The 22,248-nt window shown below is 43.1% G+C and overlaps 1 protein-coding gene across 12 annotated transcripts in view; it reads right to left on the bottom strand.

Moving 5' to 3' along the window:
* cbfa2t3 (CBFA2/RUNX1 partner transcriptional co-repressor 3) overlaps window positions 1–21,852 on the bottom strand; it is a 37,809-nt gene extending 15,957 nt beyond the window's left edge. For 5 of the 12 annotated variants that reach the window (XM_086181863.1, XM_086181894.1, XM_086181846.1 and 2 more), the window contains exon 1: window positions 21,033–21,852. In XM_086181863.1, the coding sequence (XP_086037989.1) occupies window positions 21,033–21,237 (205 nt within the window). In that variant the 5' untranslated portion in view covers window positions 21,238–21,852. Of the gene's footprint in view, window positions 1–3,979; window positions 3,999–11,162; window positions 12,246–15,632; window positions 15,756–15,852; window positions 15,945–21,032 lie in introns of those variants that run through there. The other 7 variants (XM_086181837.1, XM_086181855.1, XM_086181871.1 and 4 more) reach the window with 5 other exon arrangements.
* Between the last annotated feature and the right edge of the window lie 396 nt (window positions 21,853–22,248).

Below are 22,248 nucleotides of genomic sequence, written 5' to 3'. Positions count from 1 at the left end.
AGCACCTACAGCACCCTCCATACTATCAGCCCGAATACCAATCAAAAGAAGAAAGACTTGCAGTAGCAAAGCTCTCATGTGCTGCTGACCTAAAGCTGTCTACAGCAAGAACATATGTTCTCTGGGCATGCCTAATAGTCATACTTTGATACATGCCTTGTTATCCAAGTGAGGTTGAAACTGTGTCACAGGTAAGATGTGAGCATCTGTGTGTGTCTGTGTGTGTGAGAGAGATAGATAGATAGAGAGAGAGAGAGAGAGAGAGAGAGAGAGAGAGAGAGAGAGAGAGAGAGAGAGAGAGGGTGAGCATGTATTTGAGCCTCAGCAGACAGATCCACACTCATCTTGAGCTGATTTAAAGTTCAGATGCTTTAAAGCCCTAACTAATGACAAGCTTCTATAGTGCACAGACACAGACACTGACGTGCATACACACACACACACACACACAAACACACACACACACTCACAGACAGACAGACAGACAGACAGACACACACACACGCACTCACGCACTCACAGACAGACACACACACACACACACACACACACACACACACACACACACACAAATGGACCCTCACAAGTTTATAGAATATATAGAATTGTGTACACTCGTGCTGTGGACACAACCCCCATGTTACTTGAGCATCCCTGTGATAGTACACATGCAGTGTCTGCTGAACAAACAAGTTGAACAAAAACAAATGGGGTGGGGTGTGAGGGGTGGGGGTGGGTAGATTCTCCTTAATGGCTTGTCAAAAGCCATTCTATATGTTTTCCAGAGACACATCACTGGCATATTACAATGAAATCATTGTTTGTTTGTTTTTATTTAAAGACAGTTTAAATGGGTATCCTGGGACCAAGATACACTGAGGACGAGCTGGGAGTGAGCATGGATTAAAGACACTGTATCCAGGACCTTAGGTGCGAAGGGTAGAGGAGGTGTATTTCTGTCTCTCTGAGCTGCAGGGATCCTGTCATACAGTGCTCATATCTGTGAAAGCTGTTATTGATGTAATTGTATTGAAGTTCTAGCGACCATCTGTTCTCCTTTGGGAGGGCCCGGTTCCTCACATCGGCAGTGAAGTGGTTATGTGCAGCATATCACTGCTGCCGACGTGCTCGCAGAGAAAAAACTTCCTTTTCAGATTTTCCCAACGGCTGCTAATAAAATCCAGATGCTAGACTGGGGCTGATTCCTTCACCTCTCCCTCCTCCTCCCTCTCCATCTTTTTGTCCTTCTATATCTCCTCTCTCAGCCCTCCTCGCCTGCTCCTCTACATCGCTAATCATTTATTTTGTTTCTTTCATCTGCATCCCCTCCCTTTGCTCCATACCTCCTCCCACCATGATTCATCCATCCTCGCCTCCTCCTTTCACTCCAGCCACTAACCCAGAGCCATTCCTAAATAAAGGAAAGTATTTGCGACATTCAGCCGAGGCAGGCTGTGCCAAGAACAACTCCTCAGCTAACCAGACACATCTGGAGTGTGTTATAGGACTGCACTGGGCACTAGTACCAACATTGATTATCCCACCACACATATACACACACACAGAAAATGATCACAAACACTGAATCATAGAGATCAACACTCTGGACTCCATACATTGTATTGCCTCAATATTGAAAACTGTCATTGCACGACAGCATCTGTATATATGTTACACTTCAGTAGCAATGGATGGATTAGCAGTTTGTATGAAACTATACATGGTTCTGTATGTATTCTGTGTATGCATGTGAATGACAAAGAAGTGCAGCCATGGGTATTACAATTCCGCATGTGTGTATCAGATAATCCTAATATTGTGGAGACATACATATGTCTACATTGTAGGGACTCACCTCAACTTCAATGAAAATGATGAAAATGATCCAATAATTTAATCTTAGATTGAACATTTGGTTTAAAGTTATTCTAGTTTGTTAACTGTGTAGTGAAATGAATGGAAATTAATGTAACATCCTCTGAAGTGATAGAAAAGAACTTGTGTGTGTGTGTGTGTGTGTGTGTGTGTGTGTGTGTGTGTGTGTGTGTGTGTGTGTGTGTGTGTGTGTGTGTGTGTGTGTGTGTGTGTGTGGCTCCAGGGTCTCTGTGTGAGAGGAGTTGAACACCTGAACATCAATAACTGTCATGTGGGCCACCTGGGACCCCACAGCCAGCTTGCACCATGGGCTCACAGCCATCACCAGCACAGCTGCCACAGCCAGAAAGGAGGAGGAGGGGAGGAGAGAGAGAGAGAGAGAGAGAGAGAGAGAGAGAGAGAGAGAGAGAGAGAGAGAGAGAGAGAGAGAGAGAGGAAACAGAGATATGGTGGAAGAAGTGAGGAACAAGAGAATCAGAGCTGTGAGGAAGTGACTCCGTGCCTGGGAATGGGCCAGAGAAACAGAAAAGGCAGACAGACATGAGGAGAGATTTACATGTAGCTTCTGCTCTGCATCTCCTTTGTTCCCTCTCTTCTTCTTTTCCTCGTCCTGTCAGCCGTGTGCCTCATTTTGCCAGCTGAGAGCTTCGCCTCAGGCTGCCACATTCTAACATCAGATCCCACTTTCCTTCGTCTTTCTCTCTTGCAGAGGATCTCAGTTAGCATGCATGTCATAATTTATATTAATACCTAGAGAATGACTGATATATTTTGTGCATGGACTTAAACCTGATGCACGAACCTGACTTGAATTAACCTGGCTCGTACAGCAAAGTTTTAAACCTAAATCCAGAAGCTATATTTCTTTCATCCATTACTGATAGCTAACTGTACAATCCAACAAATCGAATAAACTCTGTCCTTCTCCCCACAATGCAATGAAAATCTGTTAATGCATAGAAGGTCTGAATAAATTACTTCAACTAGGTTTTCATTGCATTCATGTTATTTTTAAAACCACATCCATTGTTAGTACACATAAGATGTAATTTTCATGTCAAATTAAGTTTCATAGAGGGAGGTCAGTACAGAAACCAGCCCTCTGCAGACTAGAGTTGTTGCAATTCACTATCAGAAATGTTGCTGATCATGAGTAAAAACGGCACAATGCACTGACTTGATACCACCTACTTCATGCGCTCCAAAAAGGGGGAAAATCAATTCTGCCTCACTGCTCTACAACAGCGGCATAAATACAGCAGCTCTATGCTGTTGAGATCATTTACACATTTGCTGGTGTGTATGGGTCACGCTACAGTTCCATCCACCCATCCATTGCCACTTCACCAGAACCGGATCACGGGGCAGCAGACTGAGCAACAGAACCCAGACAGCCCTCTACCCAGCTCCACTTGTGGCACTCCCAGGTAAGATGACTTACAATCCTTCTGGAATATTCTGGGTCTACCACAAGACCTCTTACCACATAGACACGCCAACAATACCTCATTCACTACCAACCTGGACACAGCAATCCACTGTTTTCCAGCAGAGAACCATGGCTTCACTTATAGAGCTTCTTATCGAAGTAACTGCAATGCCATGACAAAAGAGGAAGAGATGGTGTGGTTGTGCACAGAGAATGCTTCAAAGAGGAACTGTCCCAGCTGTTACTGTAAACATCGCTGCAATGTGCATTTATATTTCTAAGTAGGTGCATGTCAGGCTATGGCCTAGAGCACCTGGCTATATGTACTTACATCATAGCCTCCAGGATCCAGCTGAAGCAGAAATAAAGAGAGTTTAACCTGAGCCAGATCATACAGCAACGATGACAACATATCACATCCATAGGGTTATGTACAGTGCTTGTATGTATTTCACAAGACACAGATATTGGATAGGTGCAATATGTTATTTAAACAGAATCGATACTGAGAATACCTCTGCTCTTGCCTTAATTAAACTCATTGTCAGGTAACTTGAATGGACTGCCTTTGATCATTTCAATTAACTGGCATGGACTGCTCTAATCAATAATCAATAGTTCAATCAGAAGGACATGAGTTATTTATCAAAGGATTTTAATATTGAATGCACTTACACAAATACGCTTCACCATCCAAACACCTGCAGCCTCACCCAGCACCAATTAGCTCATCAGCCTTTTAATTACTCTCTTAATTGCATACAGGCAGCATGAAGGACAGCCTGGGAATAGGGCAAGGAAGGTCTCCCGAGGACCCAGCCTGACAAGCTTGACAAACAAAGAGGAGGTTTTTCTACTACAGCAGCCCCAACACAGTGGCTCTGGAGGCTGAGAGGAGAAACAAAACAGGAGCTTTGAGTGCCGCAGCGGAGTGACATCACTTCCTGATCATATCAGTTCGACATGGTGATTGAGACTGTGAACATGAGTGATGGAGAAGAAGGAGAGGGGCAGAAGACTAGGGTAAGAGAGTTATGTGTATCTGAGTGGCCACTGCATCTGGATTAGATCATATTGGTCACAGGAGGGGGGGTAGCTGGGGGTTGAAGGGGTGGGGAGACGAGTAAGCGTGGGAATGTCCCACTGTTAAGTTTAGGGCATGCAGGCTTATTGTATTTGTGGGAGAGTTGGGCTTGAGTCTCCACAGAGTGACCTGTCTGTCATAGAGCTCAGCAGTAACACAAACATCCTCTTAATACACACACATGCAAACAAGACCGGCTGACATGAGAAAAGCAACACAGCCATGTGCTGCTCTGTATTTGATGGTTTTCTATGGCATATATTCTACATCCTCAACAAATGCGTACTTATTGATCTTCCAGCCTGCCTGCCTGTCTCTCCCTCACATCGAGCAGATGTCTTCCCTCCATCTCTTTCAGGAGCAGTGTTTGAGGAGGTGTATCCAGGAAACAGTGGCCAGCGCTCACTTCCTGTGTGACAGGTGTGCAATGGAGGCCTGACAGCTGCTGTCCTGCTCTCTTGTTCCCTCTCTGTATTCCTCTCTCCTGTTTCTCCCTCCTTCCAACCAGCTGCAGCAGGGAGCAACACTGTTTGTTCTGACGTCACCATGGCTGCCTGCTAATTTATGAAGCACAAAAGACTTAGATTTGAGCCTGGCAACACATGCATTCAACACAGTTCTTCCTCCTCATAAACCCCAAATCATGTCATTGTATTGAAAGGATTGTGTGAATTGTAGGTGCCTATTTCCACTCATGTCTCCAGATCTTTGTTTTGTGTGCATTACAAAGCTGACACTGAGCTGTCACTCACAGTTAAGATAGGAAAACAAACAGGCGATTAGTCATTCTCCTGCTTCATGTCATGTATTTCATTTCATTCAGTGTTAAATGTCTGCTCTGTCACTACGAAGCTGTCAGTGCTCACAAAACTGTCTGAATAGCCCGAGCTGCTCCCCTGCCTGCCAGCACTCTCGCACCTCTCTGCTTGGCCTGCAGACACAGCAACAATAGCTCGTGACATTAGCCAGACGTGGGTAGGGCTCTGTGTTATCCTGCGAGACGCCATAGGTTTCACACATACACAAACACACACACACATTGGGAAACAGAATGTGGTAGAGTGAGGGGCATTCGTTTGACAGGTTTGAGAGAAGCTTTGACAGTTTCTCCATAGCCTACAGCCAGCTCACACTGGAAGCTGACAAAATAAATACCAGCTACTCCTCTGGGACATAAGCCGACTATGGGACGCCGTCGCAGAAACAGAACAAGTAACCACTGTGCCAATAAAATGATGATTGTATGAGCTAATTGGCACATTAGTGCAACCTGGTCATGGTCAGATTGAATAGGTGGCAAATAATGCTGCTATATGTAAGTTTTTCTGGTATCATGGACTTCTAGTGTAAAAAAACAGCAGGTCTCATTCATGAAATAGTCAGACATAATTTGTTATTGTGAAAATCCCTGAACACCATTAATTTACAAATACTTTTCAGTAATGAATGTAGTCTATTCTTAGTGTATGTGCTCTAGCTTACACATCATAATGGTGTACATTGCACAATGAGCCCCAAACCTGTGAGGTCAAAGTTCATTTTCATAGGCACGCATCTGATTTAAGGAGAGCAGAGAGAAACTTTCCAGCAGGTGAAAACAGCTTCTTCTCTGCATAAACAGTCTGCTCAGAGAAATGCAACCATCCTAGAGCGTTGAGTTTACTACATTTATTTTAATTAAATCTGGACTCAGTCCTGCTTAATTTTTAGGATAATTGACTTCCTTCAAAGAGAAGCAAACATGACTCTTTTGCACCACCAACATCCTGAGTCCACATATCATTTGAATCGTGTATGTGGTCTGTTTTAAGTGATCAAATGTCCATCACAAGACTTCACAACATGGCTTTGTAAATCTCTGGTCTCACGTATATATTCACAAATCCTCATTGCTGTTTATCTGGAAGCCTGCAGAGGTAAGTACAGACTTCTCGTTGGGTGATAACCTGCAGGGGTCAGACCATATTACTAATGGGATCATCTCTCTCTGAGGCGGCTCTTGAAAGGCTGAGTGGAAGCCATCAAACACAACCCTGACACCCTGCTGAGGCTCTGGTGTCTAGAAATACCAGATGATAACTTGCTCCCTCAAAGTGACCACTGCTCTTTGACATTTCAAGAACATTTCCATCCTCTGCACTTCAAATACCTCCGGGAGGCTAAAATATCCATTTCATAGAGAAATTAGTGCTACATTTTATCTTAAGGGGGTGGTGGTATGGTTTGTGTGTGCGTGTGCATTTGTTTTAGTGTGTGAGCAGAGACAGAGAGGCAGAGGAAGGAAGGCTGGAGCCGAGATTAAGGTCTGTACTACTGACTGGTAACACAACGGCACTCGGCAGCTCAGCCTCCCATTTGAAGAAAGACGGAACCATCTGTGTGGCACAGGATCTGTTTCCAGGAGATAACAGCTTTTTTTAATTTCACAAATAATGTACACACAGAGAAAGAGAGAGAGGGAGAGAGAGAGACGGAGAGAGGAAGTGGGAGAGATGCCTTCCCTCCCAATCTGCATGCCCCTTCGTTGCAGCACCTCTGTAGACATCCAGAGAGCATCGTATCAAGAGTGGAGGCCTTAATCATGTCAGTCTATGTTCTTTTGGGCTTGTTTACTCCCCGCCTGTGATAAAGGCCACTGTGTGGGGCAGAAAGAAGCAGAAGGAAGGGGCGGGATACATCATATCCAGGAACAGCGGCGATATGAACTTCCCATTTTCTCTGCTGCCCTATTCATTTGCCTCATTTAAGACAGAGCCCAGTGCTACTGCAGATTAGCCCAGCTGTTTCCTGTGTCTGACTCTGATCTGAACACACTTCCTACCAGGAGGTCCCATGAAGGAGAATAGGTGGAAGATGATGTGGTGCAGCCAGGAGAAGAGGGAAAAAGAAAAAAGAGGGTAAAAAGGTCAAGGGTCAGTGGGCAACTGAGGAAGTAAAAGGTGAGGAAGGAAAGGATGAGGTGAAATAGGAACAAGACGAGGAAGGGAGGAGGAGGAAGTGCTTTCCTTGGTCTTCAACTGTGATATGTACATGGTTTGACATTTGTTTGTGATAGCATTTATGATTCTGTCAACTAGAAAAGTGCCTCCCTTAGCCTCTGAAAAGCAGTTGCAAAAGAATTTTAGCACAATGAAGAGTGAAATCACCAAATAATTTAGTTAGTTTTCTACACTGACAGTCACAGGAGGGGTAACTGGAGCGTTAGCCTGCCGTGCGCATACAGACATAGGAGAACAGACACCTGATAATTCCACGGGATGTAAAACAGACAAGCAGTGAAGAAATGGTGGGTGTGTTTGCTCTATATGTTATTCTTGGGAATCTATGCGAATATGTGTGCATATAAGGAAGGACGAGGAAAAGAGAAAAAGTGATATTTCACACACACACACACACACACACACACACACACACACACACACACACACACACACACACACACACACACACAGACATACACATTTGGGGTTTTACTTGGCCTCCACTCTCCGCTCTGCTCCCACGCTGTGGCGTCAGCAGGCCAGCCATCCTGTGAGTGTGTTTCTCATTCCATCAGATGTTGGGAAGCTGTTCGGTTCTCTGCTCTAGTCTTTCACATTCCCCATCTCTCCCATGAGAGGCTGGGCAGCCTTGTCACAGTAATGTCAAACACATGTGGAACAGAGCAGGGCAGAGCGAAGCGGAGCAGGAGGCGGGCGGCCATAACCGTCTTTCCCACTGTATATTAAGAGAAACAGCACTGAAAGCATAGAGATTCAGCACTGGGTCACTCCATTTACACACTGATCCCATTAAATTCAGTTTATCAGCCCTCAATGTTTCTCCTGGGAGAATCAGCCTGGAATTTGTCATCAAAACAGAGACAAGAACAAGTCAAACACCACTCAAAAGACTCTACAGCTCCATTTGTTTGCATGATAAAGAAAAACCTCAACTAAATGTTACTGATCCTTTTAACACGAAGCTGTGTCTTCTGTGACTGCACTTATATAGCAACATGGCTTCTCTTTCACCTATCCACACTCACAGCACCTCAGGGTTCAGAGTTTTGCTCAAGGACACTTCAACACGTGGACAGAAGGGGACCTGAGCCACAACAGCCTATCAACTCAGCGGAGAAACAGCCTCCCTTGCGTTCGTGCGACATCTATGAGGGACGATGCTGCATATATGGATGAGCTACACACACGTGCAAATGTCAACATGCAAAAACATGACCTCATTTTCACCTTGCGTGAGTGTTTTAGAATCATGTAAAAAAAATGTTTGGCGGGGTGTTTTTTTTTTAGAGAGAAAGGGGCTCATTAATCAGACACGCACTGAATAAAAGGATGCGAGGAAGTGGAATACACACACACACACACACACACACACACACACACAGACAGAGTAAATGGGATATGCTTGCATCACTGTGTCTAAACACTGCTAATAATCTTTACAAGTGTAGTTTCATGCACATGTGCTGATCAAATTAAACTTAAGCGAAACCACTGTTTTCAATTCATAAAAGCAGCAAGTTGTTTTGTTCACACTAAAATGATCGGTAGCAGCAGCTTTTCAACACACACACGCACACACATACGCACAGGGATGTTTTGGGCTTGTGTCAACTGCTTGACTCATCTTGCTTGTTGTGGCCCAGGTGTCTGTGTGTGCTGACCACCTGACTGGCTCACTGTGAGTTCATCGCTCCCGCCCACCTGAGGCCATCTGCTCCTCTCATTAATTAGGAGACAGCCAGTTTCACCTGCACTGCTCACATTTAGACCACAATAATTACCACTCACATAGAGCACGCTCACTGAGACCACACATTAACGCTACAAACACGCTAAGGATATCACAGTTTCCAGAATTTTAAACATCTGTTGACTGCAAAACAAAAAGCCCTACATCAGATATGATCAGATAAGACAACTGTTTTCTGTTGTTTCATCTGTGCAGCCTCCGATATCCTGATCAAATTTTTTTTTCTATTGCGTCTGAACTTTTTATACTTGATAGAGGTTGTATAATTCTAAATATGAAGTAATAGAGAAACATACATTTTAAATTATATACAGAGGCTGCGACTAAATGCCGTATCTAATCACAGAGATGTTGACCGAGGTGATGAAAAATAGTCAGAACTTTCACCGTCAACAACTTTTTTTGCTGTTTAAACATAATTTGCTGATAAGGTATCCAGTAAGCATTGGCATGTTGGAGAGCACAACAAATATTGTGTTTTAGATACCTCGATGGTAAAACATTGCTCATGGCTCGCCTGAAATAGCAGCAATGAATCACAGGATGATAAAAACTAGAAAACAACACAGCACCATGAAGCAATAAGAAGTGTGTGTTTCTTCTCGCTGTCATCAAATAGAGCAGACTTCATGGCCTGTGACTTTTCCAGATGCTGTTTCTTAAAAAGTAGAAGACAATATTGAGTATTCCTGTCTTTTAAAGTCTCCTGGCATGTTTCCCTGTGTGTATAAAAACGAGAGCCATCCCATTCATGCATCCGTGCTAGAAGGAACCTGAATAAACACTCAGCAGAGGCTGGGGTCATAATGAATGGCATGCTTTTTAAGAGAGCTACTTAATGATGAAGTGGGGACATCTGCCTTAGCAGGCGGCTGGCAGCGGCGAGCTGAGCGACGAGGCGGTCAGCCATCCAGAGATGCTCGCTTGGGTCGGTGATGGAAGTAAAATGTGTGGTGAGGCAGGGTGTCTGCAGTGCGGTTTCACCTCTGCAACCTCCCATCCATTGTTTGAGACTATTATCAGCTGTTCAATAATTCAGATGATATTTACCAGGGCCAATTATACAGAGCTGTGTCCTGCAGAGAAAAAGGCCTGAGTGTTTTACTGTTGCACTCACAGGCAGAAGAGCGTTGGGGCTGTTCAAGTGGGACTAAAACATTTGGTTTCTTGTCAGGGAGTGTCTCTAAACTCTCACATCCTGATTTTTAAACTCAGATTTTACATGTATTTGCCATCTTTAGTTCAGCTGAACACTCTTTAATATCTGACTTGCCAGACCACAGTTCACTCAGATGTCTTGACAGGATATAAGTGGATGATGCAGCACCAGATGAAAGGCGGAGAATCTTTGCTGTGTCAGTTCAGAGTAAATGTCTCTATTTATCCTTTCACACCTCCATCACCTTCATCCAGTGCAGGTGGACACAGACCAGAGATTTTGTGTCATCACTTTATTTCAACGTTACTTTGATGTTCATCACAGACTAAAACAACTCATGAGACCCAAACAGGCACGCACACACACTCGCTCTCTGTTGCTCTCTCTCCCTCCTCTCTCTCCTATTTTACACACTACCATGAAAAAAGGAGCTGAAATTAACTTTCACTCGCGATAATAATGTGCATCTGAGATGTGTGGACTGCTGTAATGTCTCTCACAACGGCAAAAAGAAAGAGAGAAATGTGCTTTTTCGTTCTGCATCTGAAGACTCAGCTCACTATTCCACGGTATGAAATTTAAAAGGGCAGAAATGGTGTAAAAAAAAAAAAACACGAGAGAGAAAAAAATACACATTCGTTAAGAACCTGCTTAATACAAACAACAGCCTGGTCGGTATTGACCTTCACAACAAGGATCCGTAGATGTTCAATCGTTACAGAGTATAAACTTAAGATAATTCACAGTCTTCTTCTATCATAACGACGTTCTGATAGGGCTGTTTTTGAAAAATCACCACAAAACAGCGCATTTATTGTGAATGAAATGTTTTCCGGTGTTTGTGGAGTAAGAGTGCTACTTACTTGGTGAAGGTCGAGGTCAAGCTGAGGTAAATGTGGCGGTGATAATCCACAGCAGATAGTTTCTAATTCAGCTCTGATGTCGCCTCAATCCTCATTATTTGGGCAAAAAGGGGGATAAAGCATTTGCTATATAGTGTGGAAAACTATTCAGGTGTTACTCCCTTTTTCTGGACGTTTTTATTTTTTATTTTTTTATTTTAATAATAAGTGGAAAGAGAAGCAGGAGCCAAAATCAAACCCCCGAGAAAATGGTTTCCTTTCCTTTGGGAGTTCAAAAGGGGGTCTTGACTTTCCAGGAATAATAAATTATGAGGTATTTCTTTTCTGTTCTATCGAAAAAGGAGGAGAATATGGGATCCTTAAGCACATTGATGTCTTTGGTTTTGTGTCTTCTTTGTTGACGCTGATGTGAAAGATCACAACTTGTCCCGCTCATGTAATAAATCCGCTCTCTTATGCATGTTAAACATTATAGAAAGTGGAGGTTTAAAAAAGCAAAATTGTTTTAAAAAAATGCTGCTTCAGCAGTAAAAGCGTTCCGGTTTCTACTATGAGGATAGAACCGGTGTCTGTTCTCGTCTCTGTAAGTCCACAAATCCTCTGGTCTCCCTGTAAAACACAAACGAAGATGCGGCTCCTCTGCAGGGTGCGTCTCCGGCCGGGTCCTCCAACTTTAAACCCTCTTGTGAGTTCTCAGTTCAGCCGTCAGTCTCTGCTGTCACAAACAAGTCCTTATACATCCGATGAGATCAATTAGTCCGCTTGTTCTGTTGTGAAAATGCAGTTTCTTTTCACCCTGTGGACGGACGACCACGTTTCGGTCCTTCTGCTCCTCCGAGGCGCCGATCCTCTGTCTGTCTTCAGATGGCGTTGCCACCAGACTGACTTCTAGAAATAATTAATCCCTATCAAGTAGGATTATTTTTGAGGTTTGTTTTACCGTCAATTCATAATTGAGGGTTTTCACTCTAATTTAGTCTCAGTGATGAATGAAGCTGGTGGGTCCACTGTGCGCAGTAACCGCGGCTCTCTCCTCCTCCGCCTCTCTCTCGCTCTCTCTCTCTCTCTCTCTCTCTCTCTCTCTCTGTCCCCACTGTAGCCTTCTGTCTGCGTTTAAACACCATCTGGAGCTGCTACCCCCCCCCCCCTCTCTCTCTCTCTCTGGTACCATCAGAGCTGGCAGCTACAGTGCAGGAATCCTTTCTAAGAGAAGATCTATCATGAAACACAGTAATATTTCTGCAAGAATATGAGCCGAAACAACAAGATATTTACCGATTCATGTGAAAGTTACTACACTGCAAATCCGTCACGTTACATATTTTTTAAATGGCCTAAATCGAATTTTACGCTTTCTAATTATTGCTCTCATAAACTGTTCGGATCCCAACAGCCTGAGAAGCAGATCGAGCTGCGCCTAGCTGACAGTACCGCTGTCTGCCCGTGGGGGCCGCTGTTTCCTCATATCAGGACGAGGAGGACACCAAGGAGAGGCTCATCGGTCCCAGTTCAATTCATAATACTGCACACTTGATTTTCGCGATTTAACACCCACAACTGAATGTGGGTTCCATTCTGGGGGTGAGTAGAAATAAAAGAATGCGTGTGTGAGTGTGCGTGCGCGTTTATTTGTGTGTGTGTGTGTGTGTGTGTGTGCGTGTGTGTGTGTGTGTGTGTGTGTGTGTCCCCAAATACCCGAAAAGTCTTGAAACCCAGGTAGACTACAGATGAATGGATGGAAGAGCAGCACAGAATGGGAAAATTTTCACAACTTTGCTTTTCCCAAGAATTAATTTGTTTTGTTTTTGTTTCTCTTTATGTTTGTTGGAAATTTTTTTAACCAAATCAATCATTACATTACTCCGTGAATGAATAAATGAATGAATGAAGAATTTTATTGAATATTTAACATGTTTTCCTTAAAATTCATGGTTTTGTGATTGGAAATTTCTATATGATACAACAGAGAAATTTATGAATTAACTAATAGTTCCGTCAGGTTTTAATGTTGTAATTTTGTAATGTCAATCACAAAATAAATGGATATTTAATCAAAAAGATGTTAATATCAGAGAGTCACAGCCAGGTATATCTGGAGCCTCCATAGTGAGAATCCTCCACCTGTCCACACTGTTGGTCACTGTTTGCCCCTCCCACCTGCTCCCGCACTAACTCTTTTGGTGGAGATATACACACTCACTCACTCCCACACACACACACACACAAACACGAAGGACGACAGAAGACAAAGCTGACACACTCCTGACCCCTCCTGTGTCTGCAGAACAAACAGAACCAGCTTGTAAAGTACACACAGACAGCTGCTCTGCCCCGACTCCTGTCCCACCAGCCTCACCAGCCTCCAACACAAACGTCAGTTTCATTTGAAGCCTGGGACTTCACTTCTGATTCAATAATGTGCTTGCAGGGGGAAGCCCCGTCTCTCTGTTACTGGAACATTACAGGTTCTCATACCAATTTTTGACGGAGTAAATTCAAAGTCTAACTACATAACACCCATCCAAATGTGTGGATCTAAATTACTATTACACACACACACACACACACACACACACACACACACACACACATTTAGTACGGTCCTTCAACAATATGCACAAATTCACAGGTCATTAGAAGTGCGGCCTTTGAGAAGCAGTGTGTATAGTGGTCGAAGAGATGAATGCAGAGTTGATGAAGGTTTCTATATTTCTGTTTCTGTCTTTGGCCCTTATTTGTTTCCAGTGAGGCACTGATGCAGAATACTGAGAAAAAGTGTGTGTGTGTGCGTGCGTGCGTGCGTGCGTGTGTGCGTGTCTGTCTGTTTGTGTGTGTGTGGTCTTGAGTGACAGAAAGGTTCGTGATAGGGGTTGCATCCAAAGAAAGGATTCCTGTCAAGGTGACAGCTCCAAGATTGACAGGATGCTATTCTCCTCAAGAACGGCGTCCATCAGCCTGACAGCCTCCCTCCACAACAGCCTCTCATTCCTCTTAATTTGGCCTTTTGTTGAGTGGTCAGTGGGTTAGCTCCAACACTCCATGTGGTCGGCCTGATAAACCGCACAATGAAACACACAAGGTGGGAACTCGCTTCGATGAACTCTCTGTGCCATAATACTGCGACTGGAAGTCCCTTTGAAGGCATTAATGATGAACACTGCTTTGTTTCCTCTTTCTTTCTTTCACCATCTGTATCTCTCTGTCCCCTTACACCCCCCCCCCCCCCCCATCCACCTCCTCTGGACTCTATTAATTTAACAGCATCGCGGTACTTTCTAATATGCAAGAAGTTGTGGTTTGATCTTAGCTGGTATGGAAATGATGTGTGCATGTATGAGTATTTGCGTGTATGTGTGTGTGTATGTGTGTGTGTGTGTGTGTGTGTGTGTGTGTGTGTGTGTTTGTGTGTGTGGGGTAAGAGAGATAGAGTAAAAGTAGGATGAAAGAGAGAAGTTTGCAGCATTTCCACACCTCACACATTGTAAATCTTTCCCCATAATGGCAGTCATAGGCTGGTGTGCTGAAAGGAGATAAGACCCTGAAGTCGACTGAAAGGGAATGCTCGACCCATTGTGTTCCTGCACTCTTCATTTCTCTCCCATCTCTCACACACCAGATTCTTATGGAGATGATGTTAAAGACATTAGGTGAGTTCCTGTCATCATCATGAAACGTCTCACTTGAAAACAGAAGCTGGTTTGTCTTTCACTGATTGAAAGGCAGATAATGATTGGTGTTGTGTTTAGACACATGCATCCTCAGTGAATATGAGTCGTCTTACTTAAACACTCTTTCCTCTGACAGAGTGACATCCTCCACATCTTTAATATGATCATGTCCTCAAACTGCTCCACAAAAGACGGACACTCTCTTTAATACGGCGTGGTGAAACGGATCATTGACCCACCCACTCAAGCACGTATGCTGGAATGCTGCTTTTACAAATTGCACACATAGACCCCCCCCCCCCCCCCAAACATTTCATTTGCAATCGAGCAGCAAAGTGTTGGTTGTTAAAATCCGACAGCCAAGACAGGAATTCAAAATTCATTCACGCTCTTTGGAATGAGTAATTTCCTTTAAAATACTTAACTTGTGTGCTTAAAACAACCCATAAATAAAAGCTCTACACACTCCGTTACTGTTGGTATTCTGGTATGGTAGCTTAATTCTACTCCACGTATTTATCCTTACTGATATCCACTGTTAGTCTTTTATGTTTGAGAGCTTTATCATTTTAGCCTAGAAAAACATTTCTTCAGTCAGCTCCAGACATAAGAAGTAAAACAATGATATCTAAGTATCCTGAGAAATTAATAAAAATTTAAGGATAAAGCCTATTTATTTGCCACCAAACTACACAGTTTCATGAGAATCCACCAGGTAGTTTTTTTTTTTCTTCACATAATGCAGACGGTCAATAGAGACAGTCAAACAAATAAATGCAAAGATAATTGTTATTAAACTTACGTCCAGTTGACCAGATTTTACTTCGCTTCGATATGCAAAGATAACATTATCTTTTTGGGAGAGACATTGAGGTACAGCTCTTCTATAGTTGGGCTCAAAGGCAGCTGGGGTCTGCATCTGAACCTGGAGAAGGGGCAGAAGGTCCAATGTCTCTCTCACTACTCAAACCTGAACCTCTGAAGTACTGCAACTTGAAAACAAGTTCCTTCCAGAAACCTACCCTTAAACATGGAATGGAGCGACCTCCAAGAAACGTCCTCTGGTGACGCCAGCCCCCTCTAGTCTGATGTAAAGACGATCCATCATCACTTCCTAAACCAAAAAAAAAGGCATCACTGATGCTGTCTCTAAGTGTCTTCAGGATGATCAGTCTCACTCGACCACATTAGAGAGCCTACTCCAAATAAGGGCAAACACTGGACCTGCTTATCTCCAAAGATCTTAATATTACCACTGCCATTGAGCTTCATGCTAACTTTTTGGATCATTTACTACAACAAGGTCATAATAAAACCAGTTAATGCAGTATCTGTATGATGATCTACCAATTTTAATTATAAAATCTTCACTATATGATGAGCTGCTCCAGAATCTTCAACTAAGCCATGAGCATCGTGGAGGAAAACTCAACGAACTTGCTGAAATGTTGATCAACTGAAATAAATCCCAACTCTAAATGTACTAAAGTGTCTTAAGGAAGAGGCTTGAGCATCAATTTAGTGCTGAAAAATGCAATACAATCAATTCTGTCTCCTATTATTAATTTAGAAGATAATTATGCTTGAACACTGTTTGCCACTGTGGGTAAATTAATCAATGTATGAGTATCAATACCTCAGAAATTTCTTTCTGCAGAGTTAATGACCTTGCCCTTCACAAAAAAAGGAATAACTGAAGAATTAAACTATAAATCACAGTAAGCTGGTCTGGTAAAGATTTTGATGTCTTTTTAAGTTTTCTGTTGCCTGGATGTCAGGCAGTTCACCTCCACGGTCTTTCAAAGCCCAGAAAACCACAGCAATCAAGCTGAAAAAAACCCCCCAAAAAACATGCAACAGTACTCAAAAACTACTAACACCCCTGGAAATCCAAAATATTGAGAGCTGGCACAGCATATTTTGAGCTCAAAATAACCACCTTGATTTGGACCCAATCACTGTAAACAGGCACTGATTTGATCAAGTTCCTGAGTGACATTAATAGATTCACATCAAGCTTCACGATATTGGATACTATTGCTGAATTTGATACTGTGAACACTATTAACTAAAAGACAGGCTTGAACACTGGTTTTGTCTCTCCTAGATGGTCATGAGTTGATCCCAGTCCTATGGAGTTCTGCAAGGGTCAGTGCTCGGGCCTCTGCAATTTGATCAGAATTTAATCCATTCAGAGTTTTATAGTCAAATTTAAAAGTCAAATCAATTAGTTCACTTCTACAGACCTCCTTGGACAGTATATGAGCTGGATGTTCATACATGTTTTTCAGTTTAATGAAGACAAATCTGACCTCACTGAATTTGGAATAAGAGTCAGTGCTCAGCCTAACAGTCTGTCCTTGAAAAATAAGAATCTATTTCTCTCCTCCACATTGTCCTGGATTCCCATTTACATGTTTGTCTCATTGAATCCATAAGAAAATCAACCTTATACCACCTTATAGATATCACAAGGTTCAGAGACTTGTTGAGAATACATAATCTAGACAAAATTGTACGTTTTTATCTCAAGCAAGCTGGACTTCCACATCGGACTGTTCCCAGAAAGACAGCAATCCGACCACCTTAGTGATCTTAATCAATAATGCTGTTGCCAAAGTTGTAACAAGAACCCAAACAGCTCAGTTTCTGAAACTCACTGAACTTTAAAGGTCCAAGATACTTTTACCTGACCCTGGTAGAAGCTTGTAGATCTCTCAGGGATGCTGGTTCATTTTTAGTCATTAATGTGATGAATCTACCACTTCTATGTTGATCAAATGTGAAAAAAAACCTTCAATTCTCACTACTTTCAAATCCCAGCTAAATGTGTCCATTGCTTTTAATTCATCTTCTTCCAAATCAACAGTTCTCTTTAGATTTTTTTGATGTACCTCTTTTTACTCTGGCTTTGCATGTGTGTTAGTGTTTTTTTCTGTCTGTGTTTCTTGTTATTTTATTGTTTTTTGTATGTGTTCCTTGCACTCTGTGAAGGACTTCAGCTTTGTAACGGCTTTGGAAGGTAGCGGCTGACCAACTGAGGCGCAAAATGGCATCAAAGGATGTGACACCTGATAAATGAAAGTGCTGACTCAAGAAGAGCTGCGTTCAGACCGAGTGTCGAGGGAAAAGGACAGTGAAAATCCTCAGCATCTTGGTGAATATGCTTGTGTTGGGAGCACATAATTCTGTCTACACATCCACCTCCCTAATATGGACAAGAAGTCCCAATAAAATAAATCACTGGATTATAGGATGGAGAATTGGTTTAAAATTAAGTTAAGTGTAGGATAGTAGTGATTATGGTCAGGGTTTGGGTAAGTCTGCGGGGAATGAATGGTAGTCAAAGTTATATCCTGTAAAATGATGAAAACTCAAGAAGGTGTGTGCATGTTTGTGTGTGCAGACAGTTGGTGGCACTGGAGATAAAGAGTGGAGGAGGATGAGGAACTGTATCAACTTGTGAACATCTGTTCCTCACCAAAACCACAAAGCTGGTGTTGAGAAAATAGAGAGGATAACTGCTCTCACTCTATCCTCTACCCACTTCTCTCTCTCTCTCTCTGTCTCTCTCCTGTTACACACATGCATGAACTCACACACGCACACACACACGCACATATTTCTCACTGACACTTCACCTCTCCTGTAACACTTGGCAAGCCCCTCTCCCAGTTTCTTATTTTACTCTCTTTCTCTTTGCATAATCAGTATCAATGTTCATCTTTTTCATTTTTATTTACCAGCCACATTTATTTCATTGTGTTTTTTGACAGATATGTTAAATAGTGGACTGGTGAAACTGCATGTTTGCAGTAAATTTTAAGTGTTTTTTTTTTCCCTATGGTTATTTTGGGCAGCACGGTGGTGCAGTGGTTAGCACTGTCGCCTCATAACAAGAAGGTTGTGGATCCGAGTCCTGGCCGGGATAGGCTCCCGCCCCCCTTTGACCCTTAAGTGGAAGAAGATGGATGGACTGTCATTTTGGTTATGATCACTACTGCAATAAGGTGACTTAACAAAAGTGAAACATGAACCATGAATTTTGTGATGAAACTAAAGATACAACTTTTCCCACAGTTGGAGTAAGTATAGTGGTTGTTTCATTATATCGTTGACAAAAACAGATTTTTACACTTGATAAGACAATGTGATGTGTGACTGTTTTCAACATGGTTGAACGCAGAGTTGTTTTTCAAATGATACTTGTCACAAAATCATTTTGATCTTAAACAGCATTTGAGAGCCAAATATGCACTAAAGTTGTAACCGTTGAGATGATTTTTTTTTTTTGGAACGAGAGAGTAGTCTATTCATAGCTATGAAGGATTAGCTTTGGCACAAAATTACAACATCCATGATACAGCAGACGTGAGCCAAGACTCTGTTAGGGATTCACTGCACCATTTCACTCAAAGTTCCTTCATTTAGTCCTTGCTCCTGTTCTTCTCTCTCCTTCTCTCACATTGCTTTCCTCCTTCTATCTGGGCCTGCTGTGAGGGTGTGCGAGAGCTGGGTGGCAGTTTCTTATTGTAGCGTCTATATGAGTGTGTGTGTGTGTGTGTGTGTGTGTGTGTGTGTGTGCATGTGTGTGTGTGTCTGACTGTATGCTGTGCGCGGCTGATAAGGCCTAGGGAGAAGAGCCAGCGTGCCGACATATTCTTGCCACCGTGGTTATCGCTCGTCGCAGCTGTGCCTGAGCTCTGCGACATCTGCTCCCTCACAGGAAGCCTATGCTGCAGCTCACAACGCTTCACACGCACGGAAACAGACACACAGACACAGACGCAGACAAGGACACACAGACACAGACACAGACACAGACACAGACACAGACACACACTACCACTGCGTCTACTATATACAGTGTGAACATATTACTGGACTGTACCACAGCCCTTCTGACAAACACACACATACACACACACACACACACACACACACACACACACACAGTTACAGGTAAATGACTTGAGACAAAGAGTTGTGTTTACTGTTCACACATTTTCATTTCTTATGGAAGTACTTGTGTGTGTGTGTGTGTGTGTGTGTGTGTGTGTGTGTGTGTGTGTGTGTGTGTGTGCATGTCTGTATGTGTGTCTGTGTGCATGTTAGACAAATGGGTTGGAGCACTGACACCACAGTTCTACTGGGTTTTTATCACAGAATTACAGGGGGGATGCTTATGACTAAGCCTAATTATAGAGGCCTTATCGGTGCAATGTTCACAAAGCTCATTACTGCCAAGAGACGGCAAGCGCTGCAGGTAATTCACTACGTTGGGTATTAGTCCTCTCTGGCTTACGGTTCCAACATATTTAGAGTCCATAAAATTAGGCTTTTAATGTCTGAATCTTAATGCATCTCTCTCTTCCTGAACTTTTGCTGATTTAAGTGAGGGTTTTCATTTTTACCTCAAGGCACTACTTCAGTGTTGCCAGTGCTTTAAGAATCAATTACCTTTTTTCTCCTCTCTCGCCTTCCTCTCCTGGAAGGCTTTCAAGCATCCTTCATCTGTCTGCAAAATGCTGCCTTTAAGTTTTTGCTCCATCATTCATTGGGATGTACCCTCATAACCTGCATTAATGCTGCAGAGACAGTGGAGCCTTAGCTATGAAACTCCAGAAAGTGCTTCAGTTCCCTGCGTGTGTGTGTGTGTGTTTGTGCGTGCGCATGTGTGGGGAAGCCCAGAGGAAAATCCCCTACCCACACAATTCTCTAAAAATCTCTTTCCTTTTCCTTTCCCATGCTACAGGACACATTAGCTTCACTGAGTTTGTCCACGCTAAATTGGGTTGACAGCTCATGTGACAATCACAATGCATGACAGAATAAGACGCACTCGATGGTCATTTTCATTTAGATTAACTCATTAATTCAACTTCTATAACATGAGGTTTTTTGAAGAAACACAACAACAAAAATTCAAAGCATGAAGGAAGTATCAGATCGTCTCATAGATTAGACTGTAATTTTTGATGTCAGTTTAACCTTGAGAGCCTCAACAAATATGAGGTCTGCTAGCAAGATGAAGAAAGCTCACTTTGCCCTGTGTTGCTAAAGTCAACACAAACAGATAATCCATCAATCACTCTGACGTAATGAGCAGACCTGACAGCTGCAGGTCGCTTCATCACTCATCACTGTAACATGGTGCCAAAAGATTTCATAGAACAGGCTTCTTGAAATGACAGGCTCCTACCTTCGCTACATTTGTATAGGCCACCAGGTGCCAGGTTTACATCAGGGTCTCTATGCTGGACTCTGTGGGCAAAGTGTTTCCCTCTCAGCTCACTGCGACTGACCAGCATGACAGTAGGGACACGAGGAGTAAATGCCGGTGATGATGGCGATCCAGCGCTCAGGTTAGCCTTCCTCTGGTGCTCCAAGTGGACTTCAGCAGACATGTTTTCAGCTGTTATGATGCAGACTTTCTTACTTGTACATAAATTGTAGGAAGTTTGGTGTTGCAAAGACAAATTAAAAAATAAAACTCTACTAAGACTTCAAGTTTAGAGGTCTTTTTGGCTGAACTTTCACTCCCATAATGTGGCCTTGAGGCTTCTCAAGTCACTCCTCATATTTCAGCCAGCATGAGTCTTTGGTAAATCCTGGTATGACCCATTGAACTGCCCTGGAGAGAGATGGGCTGAGCTATAAAGTTCCAAAGATTGCTTTCTTTCGCCTCCTGATGGTTCTTGCTTGTTCTGGTAGTTTCTTTTTCAATGTATCCGTATGACTTTGCTTGGTTTTATAAACGCGCATGATACACAGGTTTATACCCACATCCAGCAGACTTGACACATTTACTGTCCATCCTCTTCCCTTTCTTCGTTTCAGTTCATCTCTCTGTTGTTCTTGCTCCTTTCCAGCAGCATGTATGTAGCAACCGCACACAGAAGTAAGTGTATGTGTGTCAGGTCATCTTGTCTCATAGCTCAGCCTGAGGGGTTGTGCTCTTGTGTGAACCCTCCTCCTGCACTGCCTGACACTGCCGCTCAAAAGAGAAGTGTGTGTTTGTGCGTTTTGTGGTGTGTGTGTATTGCCTGCCCCTGGGGAGGCCAGGCAGCAGGGCTGGCTTCAGTGATAGTAGCAGACAGCAGCAGGCAGCAGGACCTGGGCCTCCATCTGGGCTTCCTCTGCAGGAACCAGCTGCGTCTGCGGCCAGCAGCAACATCTTCTCTCCCCTTTTTCACTCTGTCTTCCTGTGCAAATACACACCTTGTCCAATGTCTGTAATGTCTTTTTCTGTTGTTTCACGGCAAGAAACCACTCCTGCATTTTTCTTTTACAGTAAAGAGTAACAACCCAATGTATTGACTGAGATCCCCAGTTTAGAGGAGTGTTGTTTGAGTGACAGCTGTCATAGAGCCCAGTCCCAGCAGAAACTGATATGGCATAAGTTAGTTAAAAAAGCA

Source organism: Aulostomus chinensis, chromosome 2 (assembly GCF_037954235.1).
Source record: "Aulostomus chinensis isolate RoL2024-O1b breed Wild chromosome 2, RoL_Achi_v1.0, whole genome shotgun sequence".
Taxonomy (NCBI): Eukaryota; Metazoa; Chordata; class Actinopteri; order Syngnathiformes; family Aulostomidae; genus Aulostomus; species Aulostomus chinensis.
Note: the sequence above shows the minus strand (reverse complement) of the source record. Positions and strands in the feature narration are given on the sequence as shown.